This window comes from Carcharhinus amblyrhynchos, chromosome 32 (assembly GCF_965287045.1).
Source record: "Carcharhinus amblyrhynchos chromosome 32, sCarAmb.v2.hapA, whole genome shotgun sequence".
Classification (NCBI taxonomy): Eukaryota; Metazoa; Chordata; class Chondrichthyes; order Carcharhiniformes; family Carcharhinidae; genus Carcharhinus; species Carcharhinus amblyrhynchos.
Window position 1 is genome coordinate 13,346,252 of NC_137355.1, and position 19,231 is coordinate 13,365,482.

A 19,231-nucleotide genomic window follows, 5' to 3' on the forward strand; every position below is an offset into this window, starting at 1 on the left:
TCAATTAGAAGTGCCTCCTGTTAATTAGTAGTGCCCCCCCGTTAACTAGTAGTGCCCTCTGTCAGAAGCGAATAAAATGAATATAACAAAATATAATTTTATTCTGCGTCTTGTAATTGGTAATATTGAACATAACAAAATATAAATATTACCAATTACAAGTTGTAGACATGGCAAAGTACAATCTTCTTCACTCAAAGGGTGGTGAATCTCTGGAATTCTCTGCCCGTTGAAGTGGTGGAGGCTGCCTCGCTAAATATTTTTAAGACGCGGGTTGATGGGTTTTTGATAGGAGAGGGGATTAAGGGTTATAGGGAGAGGGCGGGAAAGTGGAACTGAGCAGCGACAGATCAGCCATGATCTTATTGAATGGCGGGGCAGGCTCGAAGGGCTGGATGGCCTACTCCTGCTCCTATTTCTTATGTTCTTATATTAATCCTTAACAGCTAGCTATCTCGTTGTTCCAATGTAAAGCAATACCCCATGTCCCCTGTCAATTAGGAGCACCCCCACCTGTCAATTAGGAGTGACACCTGTCAAGTAAGAGTGCCCCCCTGTCAGTTGGCAGCACCCTCCTGATAGGGGACACTTGCCCTCCTAGTTGACAGAGTGCCCCTGTCAATTAGGCGTGTCAGCTATCAATTAGGAATGCCCTCTGTCAATTAGGAGTGCTACACGTCAATCTGGAGTGTCCCATGTTAATTAGGAGTGCCCCCTGTCAGTTTGGAGTGCACCCTGTTAATTTGGTATGCTTGGTTTCGTCAGTCACAACACTGAATACAGGAGTTGGGACGTCTTGTTGAAGTTGTACAAGACATTGGTAAGGCCACACTTGGAATACTGTGTGCAATTCTGGTCACCCTATTATAGAAAGGATATTATTAAACTAGAATGAGTGCAGAAAAGATTTACTCGGATGCTACTGGGAGTTGATGGATTGAGTTATAAGAGAAGCTGAATAGACCGGAACTTTTCTCTCTGGCGCATAGAAGGCTGAGAGGTGACCTTATGGAGATCTATAAAATAATGAGGGGCACAGACAAGGTAGATAGTCAATGTCTTGTCCCAAAGGTAGGGGAGTCTAAAACTAGAGGGCACAGGTTTAAGGTGAGAGGCGAGAGATACAAAAGTGTCCAAAGAGGCAATTTTTTTACACAGAGGGTGGTGAGTATCTGGAACAAGCTGCCAGAGGTAATAGTAGAGGCGGGTACAATTTTATCTTTTAAAAAGCATTTAGATAGTTACATGGATACGATAGGTTTAGAGGGATATGGGCCAAATGCAGGCAATTGGGATTAGTTTAGGGGTTTCCATGCTGTAAACCTCCATGACTCTATGACCCTATAGACATACATCCTTCTTCAGTCATTAGTATTAGATATTAGCACAAAAACAAGTATGCTCACGCAATGCTGAATTTTCAGCTTTTTAACACTTCTGGACAGAGATCCCGACAGCAGTTTTCAGAGAAGGCTATATCATCAAAACAGCAAAATCTCAGAAAGGTAAATATAGTCTCTGACAGCTTCCAGTCTCCAGACTTCAGAGATGGGTAAAAAAGAGACACTGTTCTCTCTTCACACAAAAGCAGCATCTTAGCTTGAATATATTGTGAACAAAATCCAGCTTCCCCTGTCACATGACTATATCTGCCAATCATCCCAATGGAGCCCCACTCTGTAAAATCCCAGCGGAAAACGGCAGAGCAATATTAGTTCAGATTACAGCCAACATTCAAGCCATTAGAAGTAATTATGCTGCTGCAGCAACGCTACAGGGTACCAGTAGACAGAGCAACTCCAGATCCTGCACAAGAATATGACTCGAATACATTTCTTAAAAGGCATAATATTGTCACAAGGGGGACTTGACAGCCTAGATAGCAGGGTGTTTCCACCCATGGAGCAGAGTAGAACCAGGGGACACATTTTAAGAATAAGAGGTCTCCCCATTTAACACTTCCACTTTCTCAGAAGGCTAAGGAAATTTGGCATGTCAGCTATGACTCTCACTAACTTTTACAAATGCGCCATAGAAAGCATTCTTTCTGGTTCTATCACATTCTGGACGGCTCCTGCTCTGCCCAACACCTCAAGGAACTACAAAAGCTCGTGAATGTAGCCCAATCCATCACGCAAACCAGCCTCTCATCCATTGACTCTGTCTACACTTCCCACTTTCTCAGAAAAGCAGCCAGCCTAATTAAGGACCCCATGCACTCCAGACATACTCTCTTCCCCCTTCTTCTGTTGGATAAAAGACACAAAAGTCTAAGATTATGTACCAACCGACTCAAGCTTCCTCCCTGCTGCCATCAGTCTTTTGAATGGACCTACCTCACATTAAGTTCATCTTTCTCTACACCCTGGCTACGACTGTAACATTACATTCTGCACCCTCTCGTTTCCTTCTCTCCTATATAGTCTATGAATGGTATGCTTTGTCTGTATAGTGCGAAAGAAACAATACTTTTCCCTGTATACTAATACATGTGACAATAATAAATCAAATCAAATCAACCGACTCAAGAACAGCTTCTTCCCTGCTGCCATCAGACTTTTGAGTGGACTATCCTATGTCAAGATGATCTTTCTCCACACCCTAACTATGACTGCAACGCTACATTCTGCACTTGCTCATTTCCTGCTCACCTGCGTACTCTATGAACGGTATGCTTTGTCTGTATAGCATGCAAGGAACAATACTTTTCACTGTATCCCAATACATGTGACAATAGTAAATCAAATCAATCAGTCAAATCTCAATCACTTTGTGCTAATCACTTTGCCTGGCAAATGTAAATCAAAAATTAGAAAAGTAATTGTCAACTTTGGCATTTATATTAACTATATAAAAGCAGAAACAGGCCAAAACCAGTTAGGCAAACCCTCTGTGAATTGAATCCATGCTTTGTGGACTCATCAGTTTTGAGGTGCCACAGATTTTGACATTTGACAAGTCAAACAATAGAAGGATATTTTTAGGAAGGAAGGAAGAATAGAACATTTTTGGCTCATTGACGTGACAGGTCAGAATCAAAGAAAGCAGCCTTTGTCGCTCATCTGTTCTAAAGACAACTCAGCAAAACATATAAGTTGGGCAGGTTGATTCCAAAGAAAGGCAGGACCGGTCCCCAGTAAAAAAAAACTCCGATTTGCAACCAGGATAAAATGAAGAGGTCCTTTTAGATTCTGTGGAATGCTATAGTGCACAAGGAGGCCCATCGAGTCTGCACTGACCACAATTCCCCCCAAGGCCCTATCCCCTTAACCCCTTGCAGTTACCCTTACCAGTCCCCTTGACAGCAAAGGGTTAATTTAGCATGGCCAATCCACCTAACCCGCACAGCTTTGGATTGTGGGAGGAAACAGGAGCGCCCTGGAGGAAACCCACATGGGGAGAATGTGCAAACTCCACATAGAGAGCAACCTAAGCCGGGAATCGAACCTGGGTCCCTGGCGCTGTGAGGCAGCCGTGCTAACCACTGTGGCACCCAATCATGGGCAGTTTGGGCAAACATTTGGAACTTCAATGTTTGTTAAACTGCATATTCAATTCACATACTTTCCTCCTCTTTACCGCAGAATCTCATTCGGCCTATCGAGTCTGTGCCAACTCTCTCACAAGAGCATTGGACCCAACCAAACCGCAATGGAGAGTGGGGGGGTGTGCGTAGGGGGAAGGGGGGGTCCTTGAAAATTGAAAGCATGTATTCAGAAACACGAGCACTGCATGGCGGAACAGTGGCTGGCACTGCTGCCTCAGCGCTAGGGTTCCGGGTTCAATTCCGACCTCGAGTCACTGTCTGTGTGGAGTTTGCACATCCTCCCCGTGTCTGCGTGAGTTTCCTCCAGTTTCCTCCCACAGGGGGGAACGGCAATAGGGCCTGCGTCAGTGCAGGCTCGATGGGCTGAATGGCCTCCTTCTGCACTGTAGATTCTATGGCTGAGTTCTTGCTTACCAGATCATATTCCTTGGGGACCTTCAACAGCAATGCTTTCTGTTTATTGTTGGTGGATTGAATAATATCAGCGAAGCCCCCCTGACATAGGTTGATGGTTCGGATCAGGGCACGTTTGCTGTCCATGACCTTAATGTTTTTGCTGGAGTCGAAGACAATGTTGACAGGCCGGGACGGAGCCTTGGGACCTTGCCATTCACAAACTAAATGTAACAGGAGAGAACGTACATGAGGTAAGGAGCATTTTGGGAGATAACAGAAGACTCTGTCTCTGGCTAGGCAGTTGTGATGACTTCAGCCAGGCTAATGAGGTTGGCTTACTACAGTATGAACTGCCTGATGAACCCTTAGACACCCCCACCCCACCACCCACCCACCCACCCAGGTCAGGTGCCCCACAACATGAGCCGCCTCACGGAAATGTCCTCTGTGCCCTTTTCTACCGGACGGAGGCATTTCCTGTACGGGCTGCTGCTGCACACCTTCCATTACCACGTCCTCGCCTGTCGCCTGGATGCACCTTGTTGGGCCTCGTTGCCGCCAGGCGCGAAGGTCCCCAATGGAGGTCCCTCTACAGAGGGGTTTCCCCCAGTTATCTTGGGGACCTGGGGTGGAGGGTGTTGCAGGCAGCAGTACCGTACAACCATAGGTTTTTTAGGTCCATGGGCTCCCAAGCTTGCCCCTTCTATGGCCTTGTGGAGTCCATGGACCATGTCTACGTTCTGTGTTTTAGATTGCATACCCTTTTTGTTTTCCTGAAGAACCCTTTATTAATGTTTTGTTTGCACTTCAATCCCACGCTCCTGATCTACAGGCACCTGGTGCGGAGAGGGGCGGGTCGGGATGAACGTGCACCCGGGGGAAACACACGCAGACATGGGGAGAACGTGTGAAACTCCACACAGACAGTGACTCAAGGCCGGAATTGAACCTGGGATCCTGGCGCTGTGAGGCAGTAGTGCTAACCACTGTGCCGCTGGGCCAACAGAGTGACCTGAAGAGATATTGACTTGGTGCAGGAATCCATTCCGCCCCTCACAAAGGGTGGGATTTTCCCACCCTTCCAAGGTGGAACTTGGAAAGAAATCTGTCAGAGAGTTGGTCGAGAATCAATGGGCTCAATGACCTCCTTCTTCACTGTAGGGATTCTCAGTGAAAGTAACGTGCATTGTTCCGAAACCAGTTGTCAGTGGGTGTGGACACATGGGCTGTAACTTGGCACAGTCATTCAGCGTGAGAAATGAGAAGCATTCCCTCCAGAACCAAGTAAACAAGGGGTTATTGTTGTTGTGTATGAGCCCGATGGATCACACACATGGTCAATATTTACCCAGTCTTACATTTAGTTACAGAGTTAAACGTCACAAGCACATAATTCCGAACCCAATCACCGCAGTAAATCAAATTATAGACACTTCTGTGGAAATTCAGGTGCAGCTCATCATCTGATACAAATGCCAAAGAGCTGAAGTATTTACTGGATAATAAGTTTGGGTTTAAGTGATCCATGAAAATTGTGAAGTATGTGGAATGCATTAAGGAAGGACATATGTGTAGGAGAATAAATAACATTGTATTGATTGCATTCTCTGAAGTGAGTAGGAATTATTTTACAACCATTACCTCAACCTTTTTTGCAAACAGTAGGAACAAGCAGTAAGTAGCTCAATGAAGTGGTTGGGGCGGCACGGTGGCACAATGGTTAGCACTGCTGCCTCACAGCGCCAGGGACCCGGGTTCGATTCCCGGCTTGGCTCACTGTCTGTGCGGAGTCTGCACGTTCTCCCCGTGTCTGTGTGGGTTTCCTCCGGGTGCTCTGGTTTCCTCCCACAGTCTAAAGATGTGCAGTTTAGGTACTTTGGCTAAGTTCTCCCTCAGTGTACCTGAACAGGCGCCAGAGTGTGCTAACTAGGGGATTTTCACAGTAACTTCATTACAATGTGAATGTAAGTCGACTTCTGACACTAAAAAACAAAAATACTTAATTAAATGTACTTACTAATAACTAAGCTTAAATTTAAGAATTGGGTCCCCACAAGACGGATGTAAATTCTGGAAACCCGTGGAATGAAAAGGGAAGTTGGCTTAATCAGTCAACATAAGCCATTGGTCATGGTCCAGGATACCACACTGGTTTGGAAAGAAAAAGAGAGACAATCGTCGGAATTCTTCCGCCCCAGAATCGATGCAGGCAAGGTGCAGACAATGCAAATGTCTGTTGACCTCAGGCAGGATTTTCTGGTGTTGGGTTGAGTGAGGCTGTAAAATCACGCCCAATTAGTCTACAGTATTGGTCACCTTATTTAAGGAAAGATGTAAATGCATTCAAAGTAGATGGGAGAAGGTTTACTAGACCAATACCAAGAATGGGTGTGGTGTCTGATGAGTAGAGTTTGGACTGGTTAGGTTTGTGTCCACTAGAGTTTAGAAGAGTAAGAGGCTACTTGGTCGAAACCTTTGATATCCTGATGGGACAAAAACAGAAAAATGCTGTAAAATCTCACCAGGTCTGACAGCATCTGTGGACAGAGAATAGAGCCAACGTTTCGAGCCCAGATGACCCTTCATCAGAGCAGATGCTCTCAAACCTGCTAAGATTAAACAGAGGCTCTCTGACCTCCTGAGATTTTCCAGCATTTTTCTGTATTTGTTTCAGATTCCAGCATCCGCATTACTTTGTGTTCATTTAGGATCCTGAGGGGTATTGCCAGAGTGGATGCAGAGAGGATGCTTCCTCTTGTTGGATCTAGAACCAGGGGTACAATAGTCAGTATATTCCTGGAGTTCCCCTCTCTAGTTACTCCCAGCTTATAAACGTGCAGGTCCCACATGTTGTTTGTGTTCTAAGGGTAGCATGGTGGCACAGTGAATTATAGAATCCCTACAGTGCAGAAATAGGCCATTTGGCCCATCAAGCCTGCACTGGCAAACATTCCACTCAGGCCCTATCCCATAACCCCACGCATTTACCCTGCTAATCCCGCTGATACTAAGGGACAATTTAGCATGGCCAATCCACCTAACCTGCACATCTTTGGACACTAAGGAACAATTTGGCATGGCCAATCCACCTAACCTGCACATCTTTGGAGTGGTTAGCACTGCTGCCTCACAGTGCCAGAGACCTGGCTTCAATTCCTTGCTCGGGTCACTGTCTGTGTGGAGTTCGCACATTCTCCCCGTGTCTGCGTGGGTTGCCTCCGGGTGCTATGGTTTCCTCCCACAGTCCAAAAAACTTGCTACTTAGGCACATTGTCCATGTTAAATTCTCCCTCAGTGTACCCAAACAGGCGCCAGTGTGACGACTAGGGGATTTTCACGGTAACTTCATTGCAGTGTTAATGTAAGCTGACTTGTGATTTGAATAAATAAACTTTAAAAATTTTAAATTCAAAAATGCAATGAAACCATCATTAATAATTAGCAACGAGAAGATGTGCATAATCTGGGCAACTCTCCCACATAAAATATTTCATTTTGGAATGTTATAATTGATACCTGGGATTTTATTTCCGGAATCCATTGTTGCCCTCACAGAAACTCTTCTTTTCTGTAATGTTTTCTTTTCTTTCTTTCGAACAATGGCAACAGTGAAAGCCATCAATAAGGCAGCTATAAATAAAAAACATAATTTATTACACAGAAACATACAAACTAGAAGCAGGAGGAGGCTGTTCGGCCCTTCGACCTTGCTCCACCATTCATTACAATCATGGCTGATCCTCAAATACAATATCCCGATTCCCCCCATTTCTCTTGATTCCTTTACCCCCTCTGGCAGCATCTAATTTCTTCTTGAAATCACACAATGTTTTGGCCTCAACTACATTCTGTGAGTAGTGAATTCCACATGTTCGCAACTCTCTGGGTGAAGAAACTTCTCCTCACCTCAGTTCTAAAATGTTTACCCCTTATCCTCAAACTATGACCCCGAGTTCTGGACTCTCTCACCATTGGGAGCATTCTTTCTGAATCTCTCCTGTCTAACCCTGTTAGAATTTTATAAGCTTCTACGAAATCCCCTCTCACTCTTCTAAACTCCAGTGAATATAATCCTAAATCGACTTAGTCGCTCCTTGTATGACAGACCTGCCATCGCAGGAATCAGTCTAGTAAATCTTCACTGCACTCTCTCTGTAGCAAGGACATCCTTCCGCAGATAAGGACATGAAAGCCACACACAGTACTCCAGGTGTGGCCTCACCGATGCCCTGTACAACTGCACCTTTCATCAGTAAACTGGAGGTACAGCACCTCACCTTCAGATTAGTCACTTTACAGATTCCAGACTCAACAATGAGTTCAACAGCATCAGAGCGTTATCCCTCCCTCCACTCCCACTGCACCTCGATTTATTTGAATTCATTTCTTCTTTTCATCTTATTGATCTATTTTTGTTACTTTATATTCTTACTTTTCCACTTCTAATATTTCACTTTCCATCTTGTTTCACCTTCCCCCCTCCACTCCACTAGGACCATTTGCTACTTTCCTACAATCTGCACCTTTGTTCTGACATTTACACATTCTGGTCTCTTAATGGATTCTATTGGCACCATTCCTAGCCTTTATCATCACCATTTACATTCCCTTTGTCTATGTATCTATGCCATCCCTATCAATTACAGCCAGCATTTATTACCCATCCCTAGTTGCCCAAGGGAAGTTGAGAGTCAACCACATTGCTGTGGCTCTGGAGTCACATGTAGGCCAGACCAGGTAAGGACAGCAGATTTCCTTCCCTAAAGGACATTAGTGAAGCAGATGGGTTTTTCCGACAATCGGCAATGATTTCATGATCATCAGTAAGTTCTCGGATAGAGTAATCAAATCTCACCATCTACGATGAGCTACATGGTAAATCCATTTCTCTTCATGTGTACTTACCTAAGGGGAAGCAACAAAGTGCCACAATAAGAATCCCAAAGCCTGCGCCGCTGCCTTGAAAGTAATGAATTGTGCTGACTTTTACACATGGCTCCATGTCAGAATCGTTCAGCTGCTTTGGCTGAGCACAAGGGTCACCTGCAAGCATAAAAAATACAAATTAGCAAAGGACTTGAGATTAACCGTTTCTTAAACCTACCAATGCAGGTTAGCACTGCTGCCTCACAGTGCCACAGACCCTGGTTCAATTCCGGCCTCAGGTGTGTCACTGCATGGGTTTCCTCCAGGTGTGCCAGGTTCCTCCCACAGTCCAAAGATGTGCAGGTTAGGTGGATTGGACATGCTAAACTGCCCCTTACTATCCAAAGATGTGTAGGTTAGTGGGATTGGTCATGCTAAATTGCCCCATATTATCCAAAGATGTCCAAGTTAGTGGGAATGGCCTTGCTAAATTGCCCCTTAGTGTCCAAAGATGTACATGTTAGGGAGATTTGCCATGCTAAATTGCCCTTTATTGTCCAAAGATGTGCAGTTTAGGGGATTGGCCATGCTGAATTGCCCTAGTGTCCAAAGATGTACAAGTTTGGGGATTGGCCATGCTAAATTGTCCCTTAGTGTCCAAAGACATACAAGGTAGGGGGATTGACCATGCTAAATTGCCCCTTAGTGTCAAGATGTGTAGGTTAAGTCAATTAACAGTGGTAAAATGTGAAGGGTTATGGGGACAGGGCCTGGGTAAGATACTCTGTCAGAGAGACAGTACAGGGTTGAAGGGTAAAATGGCCTTTTTCTGCACTGTCGGCATTCTACGATTCTATGAAGATTTCCTTTCATTCTTTCAAAGTATTTAAGACTAACACGCACAGGGCTCACTTTTCTAAATGCTGTCTGTTGAGACTATCAAAGTAAGAGTTAAATGATTATACAATATAATCATTGCAGAATGTGTTGGTGATTAAACTCTGCAGTTCCGCAACTTTGGTATCCTGTGATATTCTTCACACTATATTCATGTATTTTAAAGGTTAGAGTACTGATAATATGACAGATTAATGCACTTGTTTTTTCTTTTAAAACCTGGAGGTGAAGGTGTTGTATGTAAATAGAAAGTGTTTTTTTTGTTCTTTCATGTGATGTGGGTGATTCTGGCCAGGGCAGCATTTATTGTCCATCCCTAATTGCCCTTAAGAAGGTGGTGTTGAACATCTATCTTGAACTGTATGGTGTAGGTATACCCACAGTGCTATTAGGGAAGGAATTCCAGGATTTTGACCCAGTGACCGTGAAAGAACAGCTGATATATTTCCAAGTCGGGATGGTGTGCGTCTTGGTGGGGAACTTCCTGGTGATAGGTGTTCCCATGCTTCTGCTGCCCTTGTCCTTCTGGGTAGCAGAGGTTCCGGTTTTGGAAGGAGACTTAGTGAGTTGTTGCAGTGCATCTTGTAGATGGTACGCACTGCTGACACTGTCGGTAGTGGAGTGACTGAATGTTTAAGGTGATGGGGGGGTGTCAATCAAGCGGGCTGCTTTCTCCTGGGTGGTGACGAGCTTCTTGAGTGTTGTTGGAGCTGCAATCATTCAGTCAAGTGAACAGCAAAGGTAGCCATTTGTGAGATTAACCCAGACCTTGCAATTCAACTCAATGTTGCCTTTCTATTGACAAGACCCGGGGGTTTTCCTACTGAAGATTATTGATAGAGATTTAAATAAACATCTTGCTCTGTGTTAACTCATTGCCAGAGGCATAGTTTGTCTTGGCTCCACGATGCTTACCGTCCTTCCAGAAAAAAACATGAGGCTGTATATCCTGAGGCCTTGTATTTGTTGTCAGCAGCAACACATCAACGTACGTGGTATTCCAAATGGCTTCAAGTTCCCTTGGTGTAAAAAGTCTAGAAGGGACACAATTTACAGGTTACCAGCCGCTCATTTTCATTGTCTTTAACCAATAGCTACAATCTTACCACCATTCATGCTGGCAATGTTCTGCCTTTCCACTGCAGTGAATGAAGATTTGGCTGGCTGTAAAATTCTCCGGCCTCGTTACAGTGGTATGAATGGCTATGTCTCTTTTCCAATCCCCACTTTGAGACCCTCTCCTCCAACTGTTGCTGGACATATAATTGGGAGAGGTATTAAGATGTTTTGATAATTACATCTGATATACAGCGTGTAAATGTTTAAAGCTGTGCATGCAACCAAATCTGCCAAGTACAGCGAAAGCTTCCTAATTTAACCCCTGGCTCTCCCGATTTGAGTCACATTGTCACACCTGCAAAAAAATTAAAGTTTATTTATTTGTCATAAGTAGGTTTACATTAACGGTGCAATGAAGTTACTGTGAAAATCCCCAAATCACCACATTCTGGCGCCTGCTTGGGTACACTGAGAGAGAATTTAGCATGGCCAATCTACCAGATCTGCGTGCCTTTCATACTGTGGGAGGAAACCGGATCACCCGGAAGAAACCCACGCAGACACAGGGAGAAAGTGCAAACTCCACACAGAAAGTGACCCAAGCTGGGAATCGAACCCGGGTCCTTGGGGCTGAGAGGCAGCAGTGCTAAACATTCTTTCAAGGTAGAGTTTGTTTTTATTATTTATTCATTCAGGGGATGTGGACATTGCTGACTGGGTCAGCATTTGTTGCCCATCCCTAATTACCCTTGAACTGAGGACATTTAACAATCAACCACATTGCTTTCGGTCTGGAGTCATACATAGGCCAGACCGGGTAAGGATGGCAGATTTCCTTCCCTAAAAGGACATTAGTGAACCAGATGACAATTTTGTGACAATCGACAATGGTTTCATAGTCACGATTAGATTTAATTCCAGGTTTTTTTTATTGAATTTAAACTTTCACCATCTGCTGTGGTGGGATTCGAACTCAGATCTCTAGAGCATTATCCTGGTTCTCTGGATTACTAGTCCATCACAAAACAACTATGCCTCCACCTCCCCAGTAAACAGAGTAAAAAGCTCAAGTCGAAGAAAAGAACTCAATTGCCTATGAGGAACAAACTGAGATGTTACTTGTTAAAGGTGCCCATCAAACTGTCACATTCTAAACTTCACCAATGGAAATGCTTTTGTATATATTTTTACATTTATTCGTGGGACATGGGTGTCGCTGGCTAGGCCAGCATTTATTGTCCATCCCTAGTTGCCCTTGAGAAGGTGGTGGTGAGCTGCCTTCTTGAATCGCTGTAGCCCACGTGCTGTGGGTTGACCCACAATGTCGTTAGGGAGGGAATTCCAGGATCTTGACCCACCGACTGTGAAGGAACGGCCGATATATTTCCAAGTCAGGATGGTGAGTGGGTTGGAGGGGAAATTGCAGGTGGTGGTGTCCCCGTGTACCTGCTGCCCTTGTCCTTCTAGGTGGTAGTGGTTGTGGGTTTGGAAGCTGCCGTCTAAGGATCTTTGCTGAATTGCCGCAGTGCCTCTTCAGAGAACTTTCATCCAAGGGCTGAAATGCTTAAGAATGCTTACAGATTTACAGGTAGAAACCCTTTTCTCGAATTCAGGATTGAGTTCTGGGATTTTGGAGAGTAGGGTGGCTTCTGGGGAGGGTGTCGGAATTAGCATCTGTCTCTAGAATCACCACTAACTCTGAAGAGATTGGCACCAGAGAACATCCTGATGATCAGTCCATTTTGTTTGAAAGCAGCCCATCTCCTGGGGTTTCATACCTGGAGGCGTGTAAACAATTTTCAACCTTTTGTTTAGCGCAGAATTTTACCACCCTGCCCACCACGAGAATCGTAGCAGGCAGGGGGGGCCGGACCATGCAAAGGTCCATTGACTTGGGGAGGGATTTTTGCGGTCTTGGGGTGAGGGTGGCCGGAAAATCCTGCCTTTGGAATGGGTCATGAGAAGATTCACAGAATACCACAGTGCAGGAGAGGCCCTCTGGCCCATTGAGTCTGCACCAACACATGAAAGGCCCTGACCTGCCCACCTAATCCCACTTGCCAGCACTTGGCCCATAGCCTTGAATGTTATGGCGTGCCAAGTACTCATCCAGGTACTTTTTAAAGGATGTGAGGCATCCTTTATTCATAAGACTATAAGACACAGGAACAGAACTAGGCCACTCGGCCCATCAAGCCTGCTCCACCATTCAATAATGGCTGATATTTTTCTCATCCCCATTCTCCTGCCTTATCGGCATAACCCCTGATCTTCATATCCTATCTATTACTGTCTCAAAGACACTCAATGACCTGGTCTCCACAGCCCTCTGCAGCAAACAGTTCCACAGATTCAGGACCCTCTGGCTGAAGAAATTCCTCCTCATCTTGGGGATCGTCCCTTCAGCCTGAGGTCGTGCCCATGAAGGATTTTCACTCCTTCCAAACACTGGACCACGTGCCAAATGGGGAAAGAAATATAAAAATGGTCTTCACTCACCCATTCTTGGTATTTTCAAACCAGAATCTATCTCCGTCCCGTATGCGTTCAAACTGTTCTCTGATGAGGGCGGGGAAGAGTCGCTCAGAGTCCCCACCACTTTCTAGAAAGCCTCCAACCAGCATCTCCAGTTTGGAGAGGTCATTCTTGTAGAGTGCTGCCAACTGGGCAAAGAACTGGGTGACAAGAGAGACAATATATCACTCAAGGAAGATCTAAGAAATCATCTGTTTGTTATGCATGCAAGAAGCTGAAAAAAATTGATGTTATTCACGTGGCATCTTCAAATGCTGTGGGTTCTTTGGCATTCGTCATGAGGAATGTGGATTCAGTTTAACCGTTTATAGAATCATAGAATCTCTGCAGTGCATTCAGCCCATAGAGATTAGTTACCCCATGAGAGGTCCCATCCATTGACTCTGTCTACTCTTCCCGCTGCCTCAACAAAGCACTCAGCATAATTAAGGACCCCCACGCACCCCAGTCATTCTCTCTTCCACCTTCTTCCGTCAGGAAAAAGGATACAAAATGCTGAGTCATGTACCAATATCTCTACACCCTAGCTATGACTGTAACACTGCATGCTGCACTCTCTCCTTTCCTTCTCTATGAATGGTATGGTTTGTCTGTATAGCGCGCAGGGAACAATACTTTTCACTGTATACTAATACATGTGACAATAATAAATCAAATCAAATCAAAACCCTTTCTGGGCACCAAGATAGACTTGCCCCATGCTTTTCCAATTGATCTAGTGGTGGAATATTGTGGATAATTAGAACATTGAGGAGTGCAGACATTTCATGGTGCTATTGCCTATGCTCAGAACTATATTTTAAATCAGGTACATTGCTTAACTTTTGGTAAAGTTTCTTCCTGTCACTCTTTCCAAGCTCGGAGTCAGCAATTATCTAACCTCTGGCTTCTCCTTGTGAAGGCGAATATTAATGCTTGACCAGTTTGTGACTGGCTGGAGATCAAAGGCTTGACGTGCTTGATTGTAACTTTGAAGGCCGCTGTCTCTCCCCCTCTGGATATCAAGAGCAACCAAGTCTGATCTTGTAAACCTCAGAGGTCCATACATGTAATCTGTAATAGATAAGTATCATAGTCAACAGGACCGCAAGCTCTTTAAGCCAGTCAAATAATTGCAGTGGATCAGCAGGGCTGAATGCAGTCTGCAAACCAATACCAGTTCGCAACAAAACTTCATATTGATGAAAAAAGACAAGCATCATCAAAGCTTTTCACCTTGTACTTAGCGGGACAGACACAAGAAGGTCAAATTTCAAAGGGGCAATTATATGTACTGCATAAGAAAGTCAACTCTGGTCTAGGCATGATGTGGAACAGCTTTCTGAAAGCTAGTGGTGTTTACTACCAAATAAACCTGTTGGACTTTAACCTGGTGCTGTGAAACTTCTTACTGATCTAGGCATGCCATGGAGAATACACCAGGGAATTATTGTAACACCAACAGACTCAAGAAGAGCTTCTTCCCTGCTGCCATCAGACTTTTGAATGGACCTACCATATATTAAGCTGATTTTCTGTACACTCTAGCTGTGACTGTAACACTACATTCTGCACCCTCTCCTTTACTTCTCCCCTAATGTACTCTATGAAGGCTATGTTTTGTCTGTACAGTGCGCAAGAAACAATACTTTTCACTATATCCCAATACATGTGACAATAATAAATCATATCAAATTCCCTATGCTTTTGTGTGATTCAAAAAAGGTGCAATGGCTGGTCATGTTCCTTTTGTTTTCATAGGTCAGGTCCTGTGTATGAATGCCTGCAACTTCTAGCAAGCATAAGTGAGCCACTTTGTAGGGCTGGCTGATAATCTTAAATCTTGCCAACACATATCAGTGAAAACTCAAATTAGCTTAACATGGATTGTGCAAATTTTCAAACATGTAGAATGCGTAAAATGGAAGGAAAGACTTGGGGGAGAACTTAGGTACAGTATTCCATTCGTATGGTGGCACAGTGGTTAGCACTGCTGCCTCACAGTGCCAGCAATCCAGGTTCAATTCGCAGGTTTGGGTCACTGTCTGGTGGAGTTTGCACATTCTCCCCATGTCTGTGTGGGTTTCCTCTGGGTGCTCCGGATACTCCAAAGGTGTGTAGATTAGATGGATTGGCCATGATGAATTCCTCCTTAGTGTCGGACGGATTAGCAGGGGGGATTAGAAGGGTAGACTTACGGGGCGAGGACCTGGGTAGGATTATTGTCAATGCAGGCTCGATGGGCTGAATGGCCTGTTTCTGCATTGTAGGGATTCTATAATTCTATTTATAATGCAGATGGTTAAATAATCACCCATATTCTGCAAAAACTGAAATCTAAATCCACTGCTTACTTCACCAATGTTATACCCATTGTTTCAAGAATATATTGGGTGGGATTTTATGGCCTCGCTCATCCCAAAACTGTAAAATCCCATCCATGAACTTTTCCATGCTCCATCCCTTACTTTGATTCCCATGGCAGGCAGGACAGTAAAATTCTGGCCATTGCGTCCAATTTAAACAGACCACATTTTCAGTCATTACAACTCACTGTCTTCCACCTGATGCAGCTGGAGAGGGGAGGATGAAGTTTAAATATTTATTTCTCCTTGAGACACATTTATCATTCAATATAAGATCATGTTTGCCTCCATTTAAGAGCATGATAGACTTTCCTGAAATATTGTGGAAATAAGGTTACAACAATTGTGAACATTAAGTTGTAACAAACAATTCTGTCAAGTAATGGACAATGCTTATTCTCAAACAAGGCCTTCAGTGAGGCCAGCGCTTGTGTATGCAGGATAAGTAACTAATCTGAACCTTATATCAGTTTTATAAACTTTGCATTCTAGGGCTTGGTCACAGGATGAAAACACAAAGTTACCATGAAAATATCAAAAAACAAGATATGTTGACATATTATGCTCATGAAAGAGATGGTTTTCTATTGGATAAGAAGGGAGATAAAAGCTATGCTATAGCGGTGGACTTTGCATGCAAATGAAGGATTATAAATTCTATTGGTTGGAAGTACACACCAAACTGTAAGGCTATTGCCATTTTAACTGGCATGTTCTTTCTCATTGGCTGAAAAGTGCTATAACTAACATCGTTTGCGGAACTCTGTTAGAACACCATGGTGAAATTCACTGTGTCTGTTCTCCTTGCTAGCAGGTAATAAAAGCTTAAAAGATTTGAGTACTCACCATGCATTATCTGGTTAATCTTCAACAGTAACTGTTTACTGTGTTTTGTACCACTGAGGTGAGCACCTCAGTGTAACACCAATTGGCACAGAATCCAGTCGTTTTTGTAGTCAACACACACCCTGTTTACTGACACACAAAATAACTACTTAACTAGACACGGCCAAGTTACATGACACAAGGAATTCCTTGTTTGGAGCCCTCAAAGGACCCAGTTAATTTTGCAATTTTTGGCAGCTCGCGAACTTAGCTCCTGTCAAGCTTTGTTTTTTTTAACCCTTATCCAAAGGCGACATCTTTACCTCTTAGATCTGACACCACAATGTTGTCCTCTCGCTCTGCTATCTGAGAAGCCATCCCCAGAATCACATCATCTACGTCCTGTGGTTCTTTGAAATTTGGATTCTAGCGGCAAAAAAACAACAAAACTTGCAAGTAAATGGACAAGAAACAGATCAACCAATAAAGAATAAATGCCACAAATAAATACACTTAAAGTAGATTTTGTAAGAATGCACACTGATTTTGTTTTGATTTGCTTGTTAGCAGAAAGTACCAATGGCTTCACATTTAGAATTTTTGTTACTGCTCTGATCTGGCACTGCATAGTGTTAACATGAGGTGGTAGCACTCCTATTTATTTTCAGGATGTGGGCATTGCTAGTAAGGCCACTATTCCATGGTGTGCATCACTACTTGCCCTTGAGAGGATGCCGATGACAACTAACCAGGGGCAGCACGGTAGCACAGTGAGGCACTGTGAGGCACTGCTGCCTCACAGCGGCAAGGACCCAGGTTCCATTCCTGGCTTGGGTCGCTATGTGTACGGAGTCTGCATGTTCTCCCCATGTCTGTGTGAATTTCCTCCGACAGCTCCGGTTTCTTCCCACAGTCCAAAAGACGTGCTGGTTAGATGCATTGGCCTTGCTAAATTCCCCCTCAGTGTACCCAAACAGGCGCCAGAGTGTGGCGATTAGGGGATCATCATAGAATCCCTACGGTGCAGAAGGAGGCCATTTGACCCATCAACTCTGTGCTGACCATAATCCCATCCAGGCTCTATTCCCATTTACTGTAGCCAGTTCATAAGAAATAGGAGCAGGAGGAGGCCATCTAGCCCTTCGAGCCTGCCCTGCCATTCAATAAGATCATGGCTGATCTGGAGTGAATCAGTTCCACTTTCCTGCTTTCTCCCCATAACCCTTAAATCCCTTGTCTATCAGAAATATATCTACCCGTGCCCCTTGACACCAAGTTCCCCCTTGACACTAAGGGGCAATTTAGCATGGCCAATCAACCTAACCAGCACGTCTTTCGGAGGAGACAGGAGCATCCAAAGGAAGCCCACGCAGACACGGGGAGAATGTGCAGGCTCCACACAGATAGTGACCTAAGCCGGGAATCGAACCCCTGTCCCTGGCACTGTGAGGCAGCAGTGCTAACCACTGTGCCGCCCCGAGATTTTCACAGTAACTTCACTGAAGTGTTAATGTAAGCCTACTTGTGACACTGATAAATATACTTAAATTCAGGCAGTGGGCCCGACAAATGTTGTAGAGGGAAGTTGAGAGTTAACTACATTGCTGTGGATCTTTTTCAAAAAATACTTTTACGATGCGCATCGCTGGCAAGGCCTGTGTTATTAATGATCAGCCGCGATTGCCCTGTGTGGTGAGCCTGACATCGTGGTGACTACAATTCACTATAGAAGGATGTGAACACATTGGAGAGAGCACAGAGGAGGTCCACAAGAATCGTTCCAGGAATGAGAAACTTGAGTTATTGGGATAGATTGGAGAGAAGAAGGCTAAGAGGAGATTTGGTAGAGATGTTCAAATTCATGAGGGGGCTGGACAGAGACAGGGAAAAAAATGATAAAATGATTGAGAATGAGAGGGCCACAGATTTAAAGTGGTTTTCAAAAGAAGCAAATATGATGTGAGGAAATACTTAATCACACAGCGAGTGGTTGGGGTCTGGAATGCACTGCCTGAAAGTGGAGACAGGTTCAATTGAGGCATTCAACAGCGCATTAGAATTATAGAATCATAGAATCATAGAGTCTATACAGTGCAGAAGGAGGCCACTCTGCCCATCGAGTCTGCACCGACCATAATTCCATCCAAGCCCTATTCCCAATTACTCGAACTGGTTCCTCCTGACATTAAGGGATAATTAAGCATGGCCAACTCAGCTAACTCGCACATCTTTGGAGTGCGGAAGGAAACCGGAGCACCCGGAGGAAACCCACGCAGACACGGGGAGAACATGCAGACTCCACACAGACAGTGATCCAAGGCTGGGAATCGAACCCGGGTCCCTGGCCCTGTGAAGCAGCAGTGCTAACCACTGTGACACCGTGTCGCCTGATGATGATCAGATAATTACTTGAATATAAACAATGTGCAGGGGTACGGGAAGAATGGCACCATGTTATAATGCTCATTTGGCGAAACGTGCAGGCATAAGAGCCAAAATGCCTCCTTCTGTAACGATTCCATGATGCATAGCTGTTGATCAATCAGATTGGCAGACAGGTCTGTTCGATGGCCCTTCCTCCCCAGGTAGACTTTGTGACTTTCGGTAATTAGTACCACTTCCACTGTTCAATGGCTGTAGTATGGCAGTCAACCTTTTTGGTGGGTGGGCACCCCTAACCACTGGGTGAGGGGAAGGGTGTTGCAAGCAGTACCTGGTAAAATCCAACCCTTTGTGACAAAACAAATATACCATTTGCCTT

General features: G+C 44.5%; 1 protein-coding gene across 2 annotated transcripts in view; it reads right to left on the bottom strand.

The window, feature by feature from the left end:
• LOC145360760 (dual oxidase 1-like) overlaps positions 1 to 19,231 on the bottom strand; it is a 96,766-nt gene that overhangs the window by 48,004 nt on the left and 29,531 nt on the right. For both annotated transcript variants that reach the window (XM_080216163.1, XM_080216164.1), the window contains 7 exons: positions 16,794 to 16,896; positions 14,181 to 14,353; positions 13,265 to 13,440; positions 10,622 to 10,740; positions 8,849 to 8,986; positions 7,460 to 7,573; positions 3,962 to 4,164 (listed from right to left, as the gene is read on the bottom strand). In XM_080216163.1, the coding sequence (XP_080072289.1) occupies positions 3,962 to 4,164; positions 7,460 to 7,573; positions 8,849 to 8,986; positions 10,622 to 10,740; positions 13,265 to 13,440; positions 14,181 to 14,353; positions 16,794 to 16,896 (1,026 nt within the window). The remainder of the gene's footprint in view (positions 1 to 3,961; positions 4,165 to 7,459; positions 7,574 to 8,848; positions 8,987 to 10,621; positions 10,741 to 13,264; positions 13,441 to 14,180; positions 14,354 to 16,793; positions 16,897 to 19,231) is intronic.